The sequence below is a fragment of the Heterodontus francisci genome, chromosome 26 (assembly GCF_036365525.1).
Source record: "Heterodontus francisci isolate sHetFra1 chromosome 26, sHetFra1.hap1, whole genome shotgun sequence".
Classification (NCBI taxonomy): Eukaryota; Metazoa; Chordata; class Chondrichthyes; order Heterodontiformes; family Heterodontidae; genus Heterodontus; species Heterodontus francisci.
This window is the reverse complement of record NC_090396.1, coordinates 71,754,483-71,774,841: the sequence shown is the minus strand read 5'-3', so window position 1 is coordinate 71,774,841 and position 20,359 is coordinate 71,754,483. Positions and strand designations below refer to the sequence as shown.

The window sequence follows — 20,359 nt, the reverse complement described above, 5'->3', positions numbered from 1 at the left end:
AACATCAGTCATTAACATACTGTATATTCCACTTTCTTAAAATCAAAAAAAAAACTTGTGTAAAGAATTATAAAGTGATCTTAACACAAGAATTTCCATGGTCTATCAGCTCAACATAACACAAGACGGCCGTCTTCAAGGACGTCCAGCAATTTCTTTGAACAAGCCCTTTTTGTAAAACAATCCGACAACTGATGACTCACATCAACCCATTTTATTTTGAAAATTTTGTTTCATTCCACCATTTCTTTTATACTTGAGATCAACCCCCGCCTTACCTAGGGAACATTAATAGGATCGCAATAAATCAGGCCAGATCCTCTCAAAAGGAAGACTCTGCAACCAAGGAAGAAGCAGACCAGTTAAGGAGCTTAATCGGAAAATTAAACTGGTTGTGCACATAAACTAGACCAGAAGCTATGATGAACAGCCGCAAGTACAAACATGAAAAAAAAACAGAGCATAACAGGCCCCCCATTTTACTTTTATTTTTAGTTATTTTTTCCGTTATATTTTTTGTTTTATTTTATTTCATCTTAGTTTGTTCAGTTTGCTTACCCACTTTTTCATGTTTGTACTTGCAGCTGTTCAATTTTCAGTCTGTTAACACCCTATCTGTACTAATGCTTTGTCTTTGAGCAAACCATTAACATATTGTTTGCCTTTGCTCCATGACCTTCTGGTCAGCTATTCTGTGACCTTGTCCTAGCTACACCTTCTCCTTTGTTATCTCTTGCCCAACCCCGACTTTACTTGCTAATACCTTTCACATTTCTAATATTTGCCAGTTCTGAAGAAGGGTCACTAACCTGAACCGTTAACTCTGCTTCTCTCTCCACAGATGCTGCCAGATGTGCTGAGTATTTCCAGCATTTCTTGTTTTTATTTCAGTTTTCCAGCACCCACAGTATTTTGCTTTTACTCCAATTCTAATCTCCTGCCTGAAAATAAATCTTTGTCTCCAATTTTCACTTTCAGGCAGCCATCCTCTGCTACCAATGTCTGAGCTACCTCCACACATGTTTGTGAAGAAGACACTGACACTTGGGTGCTTTGGTGGAGATTGTTTATTGCTTACTACTCCACTCCTAACACACTCCAGCCAATGCTGGCTGGCTCTTTAGTTAAATGTACTCAGATGTGTATATATAATCAACACATGTTTGCCCTGTTACCTTCAGCTACTGGGTATTTAACATCCATAACAGAACTTATTAAACACTAAATAGGAAAACTGATTTAATTGCCAATTCAGTATTGAATTTACAGAAATGATAGATGATAGTTTGCCTTTCCTTGGGTCAGGGAGGGAAATATAGACTAAGATTCCACTTTGATTGCTATCCAGCAACTCCTATTGGAAAGTGTGTTGTGTCAACATCAGGTGAGAATAGCATTGGGCTTTGCTGTGATACCCCAAAGTGAAATAGTCTGCTGATAGTCACATTTAATACTGAGACACATAAGGGCAAAGACTCATGGAGCCATATGCTACTGAGGAGTCATTGTAGTTGGGATAAGAAAGAAAAATCTTTTGAAAAATAAAAGGAGCAGAGTGCAGTACAAGGGAAATCAACATAGCACAATGAATAAGTATTAAAATATGAACAATTATAACTATTGATATTTTGCTGTTTTTGTGTATGAGAAATCAACTAGGCCACAGGTACTATTAGCTGATGGTGTTTTTGGAGTTCAGAGCCTGATGCCAGCTGTCAGAGAAAGGGATGTGGTACACATCTGTTTAAAAAGGGAGTGAAGGATAGACTGAATAATTACAGGCCAGTCCATCTAACCTCAGTAGTGGGCAAATTATTGGAATCTGTTCTGAAAGACAGGATAAACTGTCACTTAGAAAGGCACAGGTTAATCAAGGATAGTCAGCATGGATTTGTGAAGGGAAGGTCTTGTTTGACCAACTTGTTCGAGTTTTTTGAAGAAGTAACTAGGACGATAGATGAGGGTAGTGCACTTGATGTGGTCTACATGGATTTTAGCAAGGCCTTTGACAAGGTCCCACATGGCAGACTGGTTAAAAAAATAAAATCCCACGGGATCTAGGGAAATGCAGCAAGGTGGATACAAAATTGGCTCAGTGGCAGGAAACAAAGGGTAATTGTTGACGGATGTTTTTGCGACTAGAGAGCTGTTTCCTGTGGCGTTCCACAGGGCTCAATACTGGGTCCTCTGCTTTTTGTGGTATATATTAATGATTTGGACGTAAATGTAGGGGGCGTGATCAAGAAGTTTGCAGAGGACGCAAAGATTGGCCGTGTGGTAGATAGCGAGGAGAACAGCTGTAGGCTGCAGGAAGATATTGATGGTCTGGTCAGATGGGCAGAAAAGTGGCAAATGGAATTTAACTTGGAGAAGTGTGAGGTGATGCATTTGGGGAGGTCAAACAAGGCAGTGGAATACACGATTAATGGGAAAATACTGAGAAGTGTAGAGGAAGTGAGGGACTTTGGAGTGAATGTCCACAGATCCCTGAAGGTAGCAGGAAAGGTTGATAAGGTGGTTAAGAAGGCCTATGGAATCCTTTCCTTTATTAGCTGAGGTATAGAATACAACAGCAGGGAGGTTATGCTGGAACTGTATAACTAATTGATTAGGCCACAACTTGAGTACTGTGTGCAGTTCTGGTCACCTCATTACAGAAAGGAAGTAATTGCACTAGAGAGGGCACAGAGGAGATTTACAAGGATGTTGCCAGGACTGGAAAAATGCAGCTATGAGGAAAGATTGGATAGGCTGGGGTTGTTCTCCTTGGAACAGAGAAGGCTGAGGGAAGATCTGATTGAAATGTACAAAATTTTCAGGGACCTGGATAGAGTGGAGGTGAAGGGCCTATTCACCATAGCTGAGAGGGCAGTAACGAGGGGGCATAGGTTTAAAGTGATTGGTAGAAAAATTAGAGGGGAGATGAGGAAAAACTTTTTCACCCAGAGGGTGGTGGGGGGTCTGGAACTTACTGCCTGAAAGGGTAGTTGAGGCAGAAACCCTCCACTCATTTAAAAGGAGTCTGGATATGCACCTCAAGTGCCGTAACCTGCAGGGCTATGGACCAAATACTGGAAGGTGGGATTAGAATAGGTGGATTGTTTTTCGGCTGGCACAGACATGATGGGCCATGTGGCCTCTTTCTGTGCCTTAAACTTTCTATGATTCAATACACAGATCGTGAGAGGTGATATAAGCCTATGGTCAAGGAAGGAGTAAGGAGATTTGCAGAAAACTATACCAGTCTGTGGAAATGGGCTGTGTTTGTAGTTTTTCCTGCTTTTAATGTGAGATTGGTGATCTTCTGTACTCCAATTATTAAAAACTTTGAGAGTGATGTTTTAAATTGGGTGTTGCTTCACTTCTTTCTGAAGAGAGATCTTTCTTTTGCACAGTGAATCAGAGAGAGATATTGAAGGATCAGTTGCTGGAGCTCTTCCTTCTTTACCCTGAAGGCATCTATTTAAACAAGATTCACAAGATTTATAAAAGAAAATATCGGAAGCATTTGAATATATCAGACTACAAATTCGAGACGGTACAAGCCATGGTGGAATCGATGAATGACATTCTGAAGCTAATACCCACCAGAAAAGGGTTTACTGTCAAAGCCAAATCTCTGCGTAGCATGACAAGAAAAAAAAGAAAACTTCACATTCCAATTACTACTTTTGGTTTTTCTAAAGCTCCGTCTTTGATTCCAAGAGAAACTGCCATTCAGTCCCATCCAGAAGTTAAGCCCTCTTTGTTGCAGCCACCATGTCCAGAAACTCAGCCAGCAGGTAATATCATCCAGTTTGACATCATCTGACATAAAATATTTCATGATTGTGTTACAGCCAAATGAGGAGAGGGGTCACAGTCGCCCCTCTTGTCCTTCGTCTTATTTGACTGCAACAGGGTTTATTCCTTTTAAACAGTGGTTGTGCTTATCAACTCGGAGTGTTTTACCCTTTTCCTTTAGTGTGATCATGAAAGAACCAATTGGACAGGTTTTCTTGAGTTTAAACAAGAAAGAGGTAAGTTTATTATACTTAACAATCTAACCCCAATTTGAAAATAATAAACAATACAATAAATAAACGTATTCTTCTCTCCCTTTCTCCTTCATGCACTTATCTAGCTTCCCCTTTAAAAGCAGAGTGAAGCAGATTGATGACCCTTTGTCAGAACAGAATCTGATCCTTATTGGATTTATTAATGACTCATATATTTATGACCCCCAGTTTTGGATTGCCCCATTAGTGAAAACAATTCAGGTTATTGACCTGAAACATTAACTCTGTTTTTTTTTCCACAGATACTTCCAGACTGGCTGAGTATTTGCAGCATTTTCTGTTTTTATTTTTGATCTACCACTAGATGGCAAAATAGCATTTAATAAATATTGTACCTAGTTTGCAAAAGCATACAATGGACTAGTTTATTCCCAATGGTAATAAAATAAAAACAAAATACTGCAGATGCTGGAAATCTGAAATAAGAACAGAAAATACACAGCAGCTCTGGCAGCATCTGTGGATCAAGAAACAGAGTTAACGTTTCAGGTCTCTGACCTTTCATCAGAACCTTTGGTGGTGTTGCACTTGAAGAGTAGAGATAAAGTGTGGTATAAGGTCAAGTGGGGCTAGGGGCTGAGAGACAAATCGAGCAAGGCATGCAAACATAATTAAATATTTAAGTTCCTTTTTGAAGTTCTATCCTTATTTTGTATAGTCCAAATTATAAATTCCTCCATCCATATTCATAATGGAAACTTTCTTTGGCAGGTTGTAATGCGTGAGAGAAAGAATGTAAGTAGTCGAGGGAATAAGGTAGATGAGCTGAGAGCACAGGTTGACACATAGGAATATGATATAGTTATTACTGAGAAGTGGCTGAGAGAAGGGCAGGAATGGCAACTCAACATTCCTAGTTAGAGTTTTCGGACAAGATAGGGAGAGGGGTAGAAAAATGGAGGGAATCACTATTGATTAAAGAGACAATTATAGCTATGAGGAGGGAAGATTATGGTAGAAGGATATCAAATGAGGCCATATGAATCAAACTGAGAAACTAAAAAAAGGGGTAATCTCCCTTTTGGGAGTGTACTATGGACCCCCAAACGTCAGAGGGAGAAAGAAGAACAAATATGTAGGCAAATCTCTGAGAAGTGCAAAAACAATAGGGCAGTAATACTGGGGGATTTCAACTACCTTAATACTAATTGGGATAGAATTAGTGTGAAAGGCACAGAGGGAATAGAATTCTTAACATGCATTCAAGAGAATTTATTTATTAAGTACGTAGCAAGCCCAACAAGAGATGGGGTAGTTCAGAACTTAGTTTTTGGCAATGAAGCTGGGCAGGTGGAAGGGGTATCAGTTGGGGTGCACTTTGGTGGAAGTGATCATAATTCAGTTCAATTTAGGGTAGTTATGGAAAAGGACAAGGATAGACCAGGAATAAAAGTTCTCAATTGGGCAAAAGCTGATTCTACTAAGCTGAGATGTGGTTTAGCAAAAGTGGACTGAAAACAGCTATGTGAAGGTAGATCAGTGGGAGGCTTTCAAAGAAGAGAACATGAGGGTACAGAGCAAGGATGTTCCCTTAAAGAAAAACAGTGGGACTAACAAACCCAGAGTCTCCTGAATATCAACAGGTTTAAAGGGGCAGATAAAGAATAAAAGGGAATCTTATGACAGGTACCGAGGGCTCAATACTGCAGAAAACCTAGAGGAGTAGAAAAAGTTAGGGGCAAAATTAAAAGTGAATTAGGACAGCAAAGCGAGGGCATGAAAATAATATTGGTAAGTAAATAAAGGAAAACGCAAAGATATTTTATGAATACGTAAGGAACAAGAGGATAACAAAGAGTATGTCTATTAGAGATCAAAATGGTAACCTGTGTGTGGAGGCGGAGGTATGGTTCTTCATGAAAACTTTGTGTTTGTTTTCACAAAAGAAAGGGATGATACAGACATTGTAATCAGAGAGGAGGAGTGTGAAATATTAGATGAAATTAACATAGATTGGAAGTATTAAAGGGTTTAATCTCTGTGAAAGTGGATAAATCCCCTGGCCTGGATGGCATGCCTCCTAGGCTGTAAAGGGAAGCACGAGAAGAAGCAGCGGATGCTCTGACCCTCATTTTCCAATTCTCTCTGGCTGCAGGCATGGTGCAACAGAACTGAATGACAACTGACGTACCATTGTTTAAAAAGGGAGAAAGAGATGGACTAAGTACTTCCATGCTAGTCAGCTTAACTTTGGGAAAATGATTGGAATAAATTCTGAAGGACAGGATAAATCTTTTTAGAAAAAAACAAATTAATCGAAGATAGCATGGATTTTTTTAAGGGAAGATCATGTCAGACTAACTTGATAAAATTTTTGGAAGAGCTAACAAGGAGGGTCAATGAGGGTAGTGCATTTGATGTTGTCTGTATGGTTTTTAGCATGGCTTTTGATTAAAAACCCACATGGCAGATTGGTCACGAAAAGAAAAGCCCATGGGATACAAGGCAAAGTGGCAGGTTGGGTCCAAAATTGACTCAGGCAGGAAGCAAAGGGTAATGGTTGATTGATGTTTTTGTGACTGAAGGACTGTTTTCCAGTGGGTTTCTGCAGGGCTCAATGCTAGGTCCCTTGCTTTTTGTGGTATGTATCAATGATTTGGACTTGAATATAGGGAGTAGGATTAAGAAGTTTGCAGACCATACAAAAATTGGGAGCGTGGTTGATAGTGAAGAAAGCTGTAGACTGCAGGAAAATATCAATGGACTAGTCAGGTGGGTGTAACAGTGGAAAATGGAGTTCTATCCAGAGAAGTGTGAGGTAATGCATTTGGGGAAGGCTAACAAGGCAAGGGAATACACAATAAATGGTAAGATACTGAGAAGTGTAGAGAACAGAGGGACCTTGGAGTGTTTGCCCACAGATTCCCTCAAAGTGGCTGGACAGGTAGATAAGTTGGTCAAGAAAGAATACAGGATATTTGCCTTTATAAACTGAGGCATAGAATATAAAAGCTAGGAGGTTATGCTGGAACTGTATAAAACATTAGTTAGGCCAAAAGTGCAGCTCTAGTTGCCGCACTATAGGAAGTATGTGTTGCACTAGACAGGGTACACATAGGAACATAGGAGCAGGAATAGGCCATTCAGCCCATTGAGCATGCCCCAGCATTCAGCATGATCAAGGCTGATCATCCACTTCAATGCCTTTTTCCCCACACTACCCTCATATCCCCTTATGTCATTTACGAGGATGTTGCTGGACTGCAGAATTTTAGTTATGAGGAAAGATTGAATAGGCTAAGGTTGTTTTCTTTGGAACAGAGGAGGCTGAGGGAGACCTAATTGAAGCGTATAAATTTGAGGGGTCTAGATGGAGTGGATAGGAAGGCCCTATTTCCTTTGGTTGAGGGGTCCTTAACCTGGGGGCATGGATTTAAGGTAAGACGTAGGAGGTTTAGAGGGGACTTGAGGGGAATCTTTTTAACTCGGAGAGTGTTGGCGATCTGGAGCTCACTGCCTGAAAGGATAGTAGAGGCAGAAATCCTCATAACATTTAAAAAGTACTTGGATATGTACTTGAAGTGCCATAATCTATAAGGTTAAGAACCATGAGCGGGAAAGTGGGATGAGGCTGGATGGCTACTCGTCGTCTGGCACGAACACAGTGGGCTGAATGGCTGTAAATTTCTGTGATTCTATATAACGTTTGCATATTCTGCCTATATTGTGGACAGAGGAATTTATACTGGATAAAGTTAAGAGGAAGTGTGCACAGATGTCAGATTAGTAGTATGTTAATTAGATGTGTGGATATGTAGGACAGATCATTACTGAAACACTTTGACTTCATTCAAATAGTGAGATATTTGAAAATTTGACACAACATTCCAAATAAACTGCACTCAAAATAAATTCAGAACCAAAGTGTTGGAATTTTTGTACAGGAAACTCATTGATGCTTTCTCTGTCCAGGTCTATGTAATAGCAATATCTGGCTCAAGAGACGTTGTTCTCGAGATCTGAGCAATGGTGTCAAGGACGTGATTGTAGTCCATCCCTTGGTGCACAGAGAAGATAATGATGGGTACGCAGCTAGTGCTGCCATAAGGATGTTAGGTAGGGGAATTCCAGGATATTCACCCAGTGATGATGTAGAAAGAGCAATATATATATGAACAGATGAATTAGGAGCAGGAGTAGGCCACTCGGCCCCTTGAGCCTGCCCCGCCATTCAGTAAGATCATGGCTGATCTGATTGTAACCTTAGCTCCACAATCCCGCCTACCCCGATAACTTTTCACCTCCTTGCTTAGACTCTGCTTCCACTGCCTTTTGAGGAAGAGAATTCCAAAGAATCACGCCCTCTGAGAGATACAATTTCTCCTCATCTCTGTCTGAATAGGGTGACCGTTTGGGCTGGATTTTAAGAGATTGCCGCCGATTTTGGCAGCGAGCTCAAAAAATGGCAGTCCACGTGCACGGACCGCATGCCAGAGAGCCATTGCGATCTCCCATGCGGCGGCTCATTTAAATAGCCAGGGCAGCCTGCCCCCCTACCCCACCCCCCAAAATCACATGGAGGGGCACGGGCTGTCTGTCACCAGCAATGGTGTCAGCTGCACCCCCCCCCCCCCCAACGCTTACCTTTTAGATTTGACCTTCCCCCGCCCCAGACTGCACAAAGTTTAAAGTTCACCCCTTCCCACCACCCCCTACACATTACATTTATCTGACCCCCCCCCCACCCTGCATTGAAAATATTAGTTCCTCCCCCTTCCCCACCAGCGTCAATCCTGCTTTCCCCAGATGGGGAATTGATGGCATGGGAATGCCGGCCACTGGACTGAGGACCGCGGCAGGCCCGGAAGATTGAAGGTAAGTTTATGCTAATGTATTCATTTTATTGATTTGAATATGTAGATACAGGTCCCATCGCCCAGCAGGCAGAGGGGCCATCACAGAGCTTTGCCACTGCCGGGAGTTTCGGGCCGGGCCCCCCAGGCATTGGCCTCTGTGGCGGGTCGCTGCCGGACTCATCTTCCAGCACCCACCCCCCCCCCCCGCCACGGAGCTTGTCATTGTGGGCCTGATAAAATCCAACCCCTTATTTTAAATAGTGACCCCTAGTTCTAGGTTCTCGCACAAGAAGAAATGTCTTTTCCACATCCACTCTGTCAAGACCCCTCAGGATCTTGTATGTTTCAATCAAGTTGCTTCTTACTCTTCTAAATTCCAGTGGATACAAGCCTAGCCTAGGCTTGTATCCTTTCCTCATGTACAACTTTTCCTCATAAGACAACTCACCCATTCCAGGTTATAGTTTAGTAAATCTCTGAACCGTTTCCAACGCATTTACATCCTTCCTTAACTAAGGAGACCAATACATTACACAGTACTCCAAATGTGGTCTCACCAATGCCCTGTGTAACTGAAGCAGAACCTCCCTTCTTTTGATTTCAATTCCCCTTGCAATAAGCAATAACATTTTATTAGCTTTCCTAATTACTTTTTGAACTGCATACTAATCTTTTGCGATTCATGCACTAGGACACCCAGATCCCTCTGCATCTCAGAGCTCTGTAATCTCTCACCATTTAGATAATATGCTTTTTTTATTCATGCTGCCAAAATAGACAATTTCACATTTTTCCACATTATACTCCATTTGCCAGATCTTTGCCCACTCACTTAACCTGTCTATATCCCTTTGTAGCCTCGTTATGTCCTCTTCAAAAGTTACTTTCCTACCTATCTTTGTGTCATCAGCAAATTTAGTGACCATACCTTCAGTCCCTTCACCCAAGTCATGTATATAAATTGTAAGAAATTGAGGCCCCAGCACTGATCCCTGTGGCACACCACTTGTTACATATTGCCAACCAGAAAATGACCCATTTATGTCTGCTGTCTGTTTCCTGTTAGCTAGCCAATCTTCTATCCATACCAATATGTTACCCCTACACCATGAGCTTTTATTTTTCGCAATAACCTTTGATTGGCATCTTATCAAATGTCTTCTGGTAATCTTAAGTACAGTATGTCCACCGGTTCCTCTTTTATCCGCAGCACATGTTACTTCTTCAAAGAACTCCAATAAATTAACATGATAGGTACAGGTCAGGATAGAGTGTGACTTGGAGGAAAACCTGGAGGTGATGTTTTTCCTTCAGATCTTGCTGTTCTCTGAGGGAGAGAGGTGCTGTTTAAGTAATCTTGGTCAGTTGCTGCTGTGTATCCTGTAAATGGTACATAATGCAATCACAACCCACTGGTGATGGAGGGGGGTGAATGTTGAGCCCAGTGGCAAGGGTACAGATCAAGCAAACTGCTCTGCCCCCATTTCAGCAAGTGATGACTATTTCATCACGCTCCTGACTTGAGGCTTGTAGATGATGGAGAGGCTTTGAGGGGTCAGGAGGTGAGCCACTTGTTGGAGAAAACTTAGTCTCTGCCTTGCTGTTGTACTTCATTAAGCTGCTGGTCATTGATGGTGGGGAACTTAACAGGGATATTGAAGGGCAGGTGGAGGTGGTTAGTTTATGCTTGTTTTACTTTGGTTATAAGAATAGAGAAACAGAATGTTGTTTAAAAGTGTGAAACTTGTAAGTGTTGCTGTTTGAAGAGAATTGTGTATGCTCGTACAAGGAACGTAAAACGTTAGCACGCAGAAGAGCAATAGTTATAGGGGACTTAATAGTCAGGGGCACAGATAGGCGTTTCTGTGGACGTGAAAGAGACTCCAGGATGGTATGTTGCCTCCCAGGGTCAAGGATGTCTCTGAACGGACAGGGGGCATTCTGAAGGGGGAGGGTGAACAGCCAGAGGTTGTGGTACACATCGGTACCAACGACATAGGCAGGAAGAGTGACGAGGTCCTGCAGGGGAAGTTCAGGGAGTTAGGTAGAAAGTTAAAAGACAGGACCTCTAGGGTTGTAATCTCGGGATTACTCACTGTGCCACGTGCCAGTGAGGCTAGAAATAGGAAGATAGTGCAGCTAAAAACATGGCTGAACAGCTGGGTAGGAGGGACGATTTCACATATCTGGATCATTGGGATATCTTCAGGGACAGGTGGGACCTGTACAAGAGGGACGGATTGCATCTAAACTGGAGGGGCACAAATATCCTGGCTGCGAGGTTTGCTAGCGTCACTCGGGAGGGTTTAAACTAGTGTGGCAGAGGGGTGGGAACCAGAGCAGTAGGACAGCAGGTGAAACTCATTTGCGATAGTCAGCACAGTTTTGTGAAAGGTAGGTCGTGCCTCACAAACCTTATTGAGTTTTTCGAGAAGGTGACCAAACAGGTGGATGAGGGTAAAGCCGTGGATGTGGTGTATATGGATTTCAGTAAGGCGTTTGATAAGGTTCCCCACGGTAGGCTATTGCAGAAAATACGGAAGTATGGGGTTGAAGGTGATTTAGAGCTTTGGATCAGAAATTGGCTAGCTGAAAGAAGACAGAGGGTGGTGGTTGATGGCAAATGTTCATCCTGGAGTTTAGTTACTAGTGGTGTACCGCAAGGTTCTGTTTTGGGGCCACTGCTGTTTGTCATTTTTATAAATGACCTGGAAGAGGGTGTAGAAGGGTGGGTTAGTAAATTTGCGGATGACACGAAGGTCGGTGGAGTTGTGGATAGTGTCGAAGGATGTTGTAGGGTACAGAGGGACATAGATAGGCTGCAGAGCTGGGCTGAGAGATGGCAAATGGAGTTTAATGCGGAGAAGTGTGAGGTGATTCACTTTGGAAGGAGTAACAGCAATGCAGAGTACTGGGCTAATGGGAAGATTCTTGGTAGTGTAGATGAGCAGAGCGACCCGGGTTCAATTCTGGGTACTGCCTGTGTGGAGTTTGCAAGTTCTCCCTGTGTTTGCGTGGGTTTCCTCCGGGTGCTCCGGTTTCCTCCCACATACCAAAGACTTGCAGGTTGATAGGTAAATTGGCCATTAGCAATTGCCCCTAGTGTAGGTAGGTGGTAGGGAAATATAGGGACAGGTGGGGATGTGGTAGGAATATGGGATTAATGTAGCATTAGTATAAATGGGTGGTTGATGGTCGGCACAGACTCGGTGGGCCGAAGGGCCTGTTTCAGTGCTGTATCTCTAAACTAAACTAAACTAATTATTTGCTGTAGCTGCATGTTAACTTGTTGTGATTCTTGTACAAGGACACCCAGATCCTTCTGTACTGCAACGTTCTGCAGTCTCTCTCCATTCAAATAATATTCTGTTTTTCTATTCTTCCCGCCAAAGTGAACAATCTCACATTTTCCCACATTATACCCCACCTGCCAAATTTTTGCCCAGTCACCTAACCTTTCTATATCTCTTTGAGACATTTTGTGTCCTCCTCTTTGCATCGTCCGCAAATTTGGCTACAATACACTCTGTCTCTTCATCCAAGCCATTAATATAGATTGTAAATACTTTAGTCCCCAGGACTGATCGCTGTGGTACTCCACTAGTTAGTTACTGATTGCCAGCCTGAATATGCCGCATTTATCTCGACTGTTTCCTGTTAGCCAATCCTCTATCCATGCTAATATATTACCCCCAACAGCATGAGCTCTTATCTTGTGTTGTAACCTTTATGTGGCACCTTATCAAATGTCTTTTGGAAATCCAAATACACTACATCTACTGGTTCCCCTTTATCCACCCTGCATGTTACATAATAAATTTGTGGGTTGGCTGTTTTGATGTAGTTCCCACAGGTGTGGAATTATCAAGATTATGTGATTGGCAAAATTGATTTGTTTTAGTTTTGTTGATCTAACGTGTGGTGTATGACTTCTGTGGTTGCTGTATTTCTATAGGGATTAACAGGTTCTACTTTATTGTAGAGTAATTCTTTGTGCTTTTGGAATATCCTTTATGCATGTTTGGAATGACTTTGCAGAATACGTGAGAGAGATGAGAACTCAACAACATCAGTTTAACATAGCTCGTTAAGTGTAGCTTTATAGATAGTCCAATGCTCACTGTACATATAACCGAAGAATTTTAACATTGTGTTTTCTGCCAGGTTATGATTTATCAGTGCTTCAGGAGGAAATTTCAGATCTGCTTAAAAATCGGCCCAATGGAATTCCAGTGCGGAGGCTAAAGAAAGTGTACGAGAGGAATTATCAACGACCTTTGAAACTGGAGAACTATCAATTGGAATCTATTCGTCCTCTGCTTAATTCAATGAAGGATAAGTTATTTGTTCAACATTCAGGAAAATATAGCCTTGTTTTCGAGACTCAGTTTGCAGCAGGTATGATTTAACATGTAAAAGAAAGGATTTGTTCTCTTTCTAAATTTAAAGGGAACTTTTTAGTAGTGGTCTGAGGATGAAAAGAAATGAAGGATAAAATGTAGAGCATCTATTCTCTTATCGTTTTCCCCTGAATGCCAAAGCTGAAAATGGGAATAAGCGCCTGTATCGCCAGTTTTATTCAGTGGCAGAATGAAATTGTGCTTTGTTGAACAGAACAAGTGTCTTGCAAAACAAAAGTCAATCCTTTTGTGCAGTATAGTGGGAGTGAAGATCTGTGTCTCATTTCTCCTTCCATATCCCCCCCCCCCCCTCAACCACACCAGCATTGCTGGTCCCAGTAGTGCTGCTTTAGTGAGTTATCAAATGATGGCCTGCTGCACCTGCAGCATAGAATGGTGTAGCACAGAAGAAGGCCATTCAGCCTTTTGTGTCTGTGTTGGCTCTTTGAAAGAGCTTTCCAGTTACTCATTTCCCTGCCCTTTCCCCATAGCCCTGCAAATTTTTCCTTTGAGGTATTTGGTTCCTTTTGAAAGTTACTTTTGAATGTGCTTCCAGCGTCCTGTTAGGCAGTTCATTCCAGACAATAACAATTTGCTGTGTAAACAATTTTCTCCTCCTGTCGCCTCTGGTTGGCCAAAATTTTACCAGGTCATTAAGAGAGAGTTCAGGGTAGGAGGGGGTTGTGGTGTAAAATGGGAGTGTACCATGTGCGTCCGCAAGTCTGATGTCTTGATGCCACGTCCGGATTTTACCAGCATGGGAAGGATGGACTTCTGACATCAAGGCAATGGGACACCATTTGAGGTAATTGAAAGGTCACTTCATTCCAATTTTACAGGGCATTTTGGATTTCATAAATGGCACATGACCACGGGGCTTTGGAGCCCCACCTGGTGCAATGAGGTGGCAAGGAAGTGGGGGATCGGTGCTGGCTCTATAATAAAGCTGTCAGGAGAGCCAACATGCGGTGACAGGAAGGGTGATGCACAAAGGGAACTGCCAGATGTCAACAGGAGGTGCCAGGAGTGGAGGGATGTGTGACCAGGGTCTCACAAGGGCAGTGGCACTTCCTTTGAGGAGAGGTCTCGGGGACATGTATGAGGGGTGTGGAGGTCCATCCCGGTAGAAACCGAGAGAGGACACCTGCCATGGGCCTCATGCACCCAGGCCCCGTGGCTCCCCTTACCCCCCCCCCCCCCCCCCCGTTAAGGAGGAGGGGCAGCTGAGAGGGAGAGAGGTCCAGGGCGACCAGCAAGAGGGCCAGCCTCGGAGTGGGCACGGCGCAGAAGAGCATGCCAACTGCTACGTGCATGCAGAAGAGCCTATCCCCAGGAGAGAGTCTATTGTTTGAGGCTGAACTTTCTCCATGTGTCCGAGTGGCAGCGTCAGCGAAGACTGTGGTTCTCCAGGGAGTCCGACACTGTCTGCGCGTGTTACAGGATGAGCTGAGACCCATGGGGTTTGGTGGACACCCAGTGCCAGTCACCCGAAGCTCACCGTGGCTCTAAACTTCTACACCTCCGGCTCTTTCCAGGGATCCCCTGGGGATATGTGTGAGATGTCCCAGTCTACAGCTCGTGGGTGCATCAAGGAGGTGACCATTGCCATGTTCAAGATGGCCGGATCAAGACTGTACTGATTCGAAAAGTCAGACAGAGAAGTCCATTGGCTTCAGGGCCATCGCTGGATTCCCCCAGGTATAGGGTATCATCAACTGCACGCACGCGGCCACCAAAGTACCCGCGGACCAGCCTTCATCAACAGGAATGGCTTCCATTCCATCAATGTCCAACTGGTCTGCGACCAGCAAAAGCTCATCGTCCGACCGGAGCAGCGGCAGTTGGCAGCGGACCTGGGAGGATGCAGATCCAGAGCGGGACCTGGAGAAATAAAGAGCGGGGCTCGCGGCCCTCACCTACCTTAGACTGGAGCAGCGGCAGGCTCTCTAGCTGTGTCAGCGCACGTTGGGTTTCAAAAGAGGAAAAAAAACTACCAGTGACATCACGGGAGAGCTGTAAGCTGATTGGTTGGTAAGTAGCAGCCGTTATTACCTGTAAAAAGCTTAAAAAATCAGGGGGGATAAGTTTTTTTTTAAACCCTCAAATAGCTACCTTGTAAGTGATAAGGTTAGTACTACTAAGGTTTTGTTTTAATTAGTGTAATTTATTAATAATTACTAATTAGAATAGTGCTGTTTGGACACACCGAGGCTGTGAGTTGTGTGTGAGGGATTTTACTGACTAGGGGAAGGAGGTGCTCTTTGCAGTCTCGGCTAAGCGGAATATGCCTCCTATGGCATGTAGGAAGTTGTGAACGAGCCATGTCTCCTTGACCAACACATCTGCAGGAAGTGTCACCGGCTGCAGAAGCTTGAGCTCCGGGTTTCGGAACTCAGGCGGCGGCTGGAGTCACTGTGGTGCATCCGCAAGGCAGAGAACTACGTGGATAGCACATTTCAGGAGGTAGTCACCCCAGAGCTTAAGAGAACACCGGCAGAGAGGGACTGGGTGGCTGCCAGACAGACAAGAAGGTCAAGGCAGGTAGTGCAGGAGTCCACAGCGGGCATCCCACTTTCTGACCGGTATTCAGTCCTGAGTACCGATGGGAAAGAGGGTTCCTCTGGAGGGTGCAGTGTGACCAGAGCACCATGGGTGGCTCAGCTGTGCAGGGAGAGAGGAGAAAGAACAAGAAAGAAATAGTGGTAGGGGATTATATAGTTATGGGAACAGATAGGCGTTTCTGTGGTCGCAGCCATGATTCCAGGTTGGTATGTTGCCTCCCTGGTGCAAGGGTCATGGATATCACCAAGCGGCTACAGGGCATTCTGGAGGGTGAGGGTGCACAGCCAGAGGTCGTGGTCCACATTCGTACCAATGATATAGGAAGAAAGAGGGTTGACGTCCTGCAGGCTGAGTTTAGGGAGTTGGGAACAAGATTAGCAAGCAGGACATCAAAGGTCGTAATTTCGGGAATACTCCCAAGGCCACGTGCTAGTGAGTATAGAAATAGGAAAATATACCGGATGAATGCGTGGCTGGAGAGATGGTGCAGGAGGGAGGGCTTCAGATTTCTGGGGCATTGGGACCTGTTATGGGGAAGGTGGGACCTGTATAAGCTGGACGGTCTGCACCTGAACAAGACTGGGACAAATATTCTTGCAGGAAGGTTTGCTAGTGCTGTTGGGGATGGTTTAAACTGGTTTGGCAGGGGGATGGGAACCTGAGGACAGTCTTCGATAGGGCAATTTCAGGGCAGGGAACAGGAGGCAGAAAATTAGCGAGTAACTCTGAAAGACAGAAGAAGCAAAGGTTAAAAAGTGTGCAGCACACGAATTTGGCAGTGTTAAAGGGTATTTATTTCAAGGCAAGGAGTATAGTAAATAAAGCCAATGAGTTTTATGGAAACATGATACCGTTGCTTTAATGGAAACTTGGCTTAAGGAGGGGCAAGAATGGCAACTCAACATCCCTGGATATAGAGTTTTCAGGCAGGATAGAAAGGGAGATAAAAAAGGAGGGAGTGTAGCATTATTTGTTAAGTAATCAATAACGGCTTTGAGGAGGATGATATGCTAAATTAATCATCAAATGAGGCCATATGGGTGGAGCTCTGAAATACAAAAGGGGCAGCCACACTACTAGAATTGTACTATAGACCCCCAAATAGTGAGAGGGTGGTAGAACAACAAATATGTAGGCAAATTTCTGAGTGCAAAAACTATAGGACAATAATAGTTGGGGATTTCAACTACCCCAATATCAACTGGGATACAAACAATGTACAGGGCCCAGAGGGGACAAAATTCTTGAACTATGTTCGAGATCTTTTTTAGCCAGCATGTAACAAGCCCAACGAGAGGGGGCGTAATTCTTGATTTAGTCTTCAGTAATGAAGCTGGGCAAGTGGCGGAAGTAACCGTGGGTGACCATTTTGGGGATAGTGACCATAATACATTAAATTTTAGCATAATCATTGAAAAGGATAAAGATAAAACAGGAGTAAAAGTTCCAAATTGGGGGAAGGCAAATTTTAAGAAACTGAGAAATGACCTGGCGAAAGTGGACTGGATACAGCTACTTGAAGGAAAATCAGTGGTAAACCAGTGGGAGGCATTGAAGAGCGAGATACCACAGGCACAGTGTAGGCATGTACCCACGAAGACAAGGGGTGGTACTGTCAAATCTAGAGCCCCCTGGTTATCTAGAAGCTTACAAGGTAAGTTAAAGCAGAAAAAGAAAGCTCATGACTATCACAAATATCTTAATACTTTAGAAAGCCTGGAGGAGTATAGAAAGTGCAGGGGGTGAAGTAAAAACGGAAGTTAGAAAAGCAAAGAGAGGACATGAAAAATTATTGGCAAAACCCAAAGATGTTTTATCAGTATATTAAGAGCAAGAGGATAAAGACGGAAAGGGTAGGGCCTATCAGAGATGAACAAAGGAACTTATGCGTAGATGAAGATGATGTGGGCAAGCTTCTTAATGAGTTTTTTGTCTCTGTCTTCACAAAGGAGAGGGTTGATGTAGACATTGTAGTTAAAGAGGAGGAATGTGAAATATTAGCTAGGATAAGCATAATGAGGGAGGAGGTACTAGAGGGTCTGACATCCTTGAAAATGGATAAATCGCGAGGGACGGATGAGTTGCATCCCAGGTTAAAGGAAGCCAGGGAGGAAATAGCGGCTGCGCTGAGGATCATCTTCAAATCCTCACTAGATACAGGCGAGGTACTAGACGAGTGGAGGTCTGCGAACGTTGTACCATTGTTTAAAAAGGGTGTGAGGGATAGGCCAAATAATTATAGGCCGGTCAATCTGACCTCTGTGGTGGGTAAATTATTAGAATCTATTTCTGAGGGACAGGATAAACTGCCACTTAGAAAGGCATGGATTAATCAGGGATAGTCAGCATGGATTTGTTAAGGGAAGGTCATGTCTTACTAACTTGATTGAGTTTTTTTAGGAAGTAACAAGGAGGATTGATGAGGGTAGTGCAGTGGATGTAGTCTACATGGACTTTAGTAAAGCATTTGACAAGGTCCCACATGGTAGTCTGGTCAGTAAAATGAAAGCCCAGGGGATGCAGGGGAATGTGACAGGTTGGATCCAGAATTGGCTCAGGGACAGGAAACAAAGGGTAGTGGTCGATGGATGTTTTTGCACATGGAGAGTGGTTTCCAGTGGCGTTCCACAGGGCTCAGTGTTGGGTCCCTTGCAGTTTGTGGTATATATTAATGATTTGGACTTCAATATGGGAGGCATGATTGGGAAATTTGCTGATGACACAAAAACTGGCCGTGTAGTTGACAGTGAAGAGCATAGCTCTCAACTCTGAAATGATATCAATGGTTTGGCTGAGTGAGCAGAAAAGTGGCAAATGGAATTCAAACCAGAGAAGTGTGAGGTAATGCATTTGGGGAGGGCAAACAAATGTGGTATCTTTATTCAAGAAGGGTAGCAGGGATAAACCAGGTAATTACAGGCCGGTGAGTCTAAATCAGCAGTAGGGAAACTATCGGAAAAAATTCTGAGGGACAGGATTAATCTCCACTTGGAGAGGCAAGGATTAATCAGGGATAGTCAGCATGGGTTTGTCAGGGAGCGATTGTGTCTAACTAACTTGATTGAATTTTTCGAGGAGGTGACTAGATGTGTAGATGAGGGGAAAGCAGTTGATGTAGTCTACATGGACTTCAGTAAGGCTTTTGATAAGGTCACGGCAGGGGAGATTGGTTAAGAAGGTAAGAGCCCATGGGATCCAGGGCAATTTGGCAAGTTGGATCCAAAATTGGCTTAGTGGCAGGAAGCAGAGGGTGATGGTCAAGGGTTGCTTTTGCGAGTGGAAGCCTGTGACCAGTGGTGTACCACAGGGATTGGTGCTGGGACCCTTGCTGTTTGTAGTGTACATTAATGATTTAGACATGAATATAGGAGGTATGATCAGTAAGTTTGCAGATGACACAAAAATTGGTGGTGTCGTAAATAGTGAGGTGGAAAGCCTTAGATTACAGGACGATATGGATGGGCGGGTAAGATGGGCGGAGCAGTGGCAAATGGAATTTAATCCTGAGAAGTGTGAGGTGATGCATTTTGGGAGGACTAACGAGGACTATACAATGGATGGTAGGACCCTAGGAACTACAGAGGGTCAGAGGGACCTTGGTGTACTTGTCCATAGATCACCAAAGGCAGCAATACAGGTAGATAAAGTGGTTAGGAAGGCATACGGGACACTTGCTTTTATTAGCCGAGGCATAGAATATAAGAGCAGGGAGATTATGATGGAGCTGTATAAAACACTAGTTAGGCCACAGCTATGTACAGTCCTGGTCACCACACTATAGGAAGGATGTGATTGCCCTGGAGAGGGTGCAGAGGAGATTCACCAGGATGTTGCCTGAGCTGGAGCATTTCAGCTATGAAGAGACACTGGATAGACTACGGTTGTTTTCCTTAGAGCAGAGAAGGATGAGTGGGGGGGTGGGGGTGGTGGCATTATTGAGGTATACAAAATTATGAGGAGCACTGATAGGTTAGATAGGAAGAAACATTTTCCCTTAGCGGAGGAGTCAATAACCAGGGGGCATAGATTTAAGATAATGGGCAGGAGGTTTAGAGGGGAGTTGAGGAAAAAAAATTTGACTCAGAGGGTGATTGGAATCTGGAACGCACTGCCTGAAGAGGTGGTAGAGGCAGGAACCCTCACAACATTTAAGAAGTATTTAGATGAACACTTGAAACGCCATAGCAAACAAGGCTATGGGCCAAGTGCTGGAAAATGGGATTAGAATAGGTAGGTGCTTGATGGTCAGCACAGACACGATGGGCCAAAGGTCCTGTTTCTGTGCTGTATAACTCTGACGCTAAAGCGAGGGAATACACAATAAACGGGTGGATATTAGGGGTAAAAGTGAGAGACCTTGGAGTTCATGTCCACAGGTCTCTGAAGTTGGCAGGTCAGGTAGATAAAGTGGTGAAGAAGGCATATTGAATGCTTTCCTTTATTGGCCGAAGTATAGAATACAAAAGCATGGATGTAATGCTGGAACTGGATAAACTGCTGGTTAGGCCACAGCTGGCGTATTGCATGCAGTTCTGGTGACCAC

At 43.7% G+C, this 20,359-nt stretch overlaps 1 protein-coding gene across 4 annotated transcripts in view; it reads left to right on the top strand.

Moving 5' to 3' along the window:
* Window positions 1-20,359, top strand: part of wu:fj29h11 (uncharacterized) — a 161,848-nt gene that overhangs the window by 11,971 nt on the left and 129,518 nt on the right. For 3 of the 4 annotated variants that reach the window (XM_068058559.1, XM_068058560.1, XM_068058558.1), the window contains exons 3-4: window positions 3,396-3,782; window positions 13,019-13,252. In XM_068058559.1, coding sequence (XP_067914660.1) covers window positions 3,396-3,782; window positions 13,019-13,252 — 621 coding nt within the window. The remainder of the gene's footprint in view (window positions 1-3,395; window positions 3,783-13,018; window positions 13,253-20,359) is intronic. The other variant, XM_068058561.1, reaches the window with a different exon arrangement.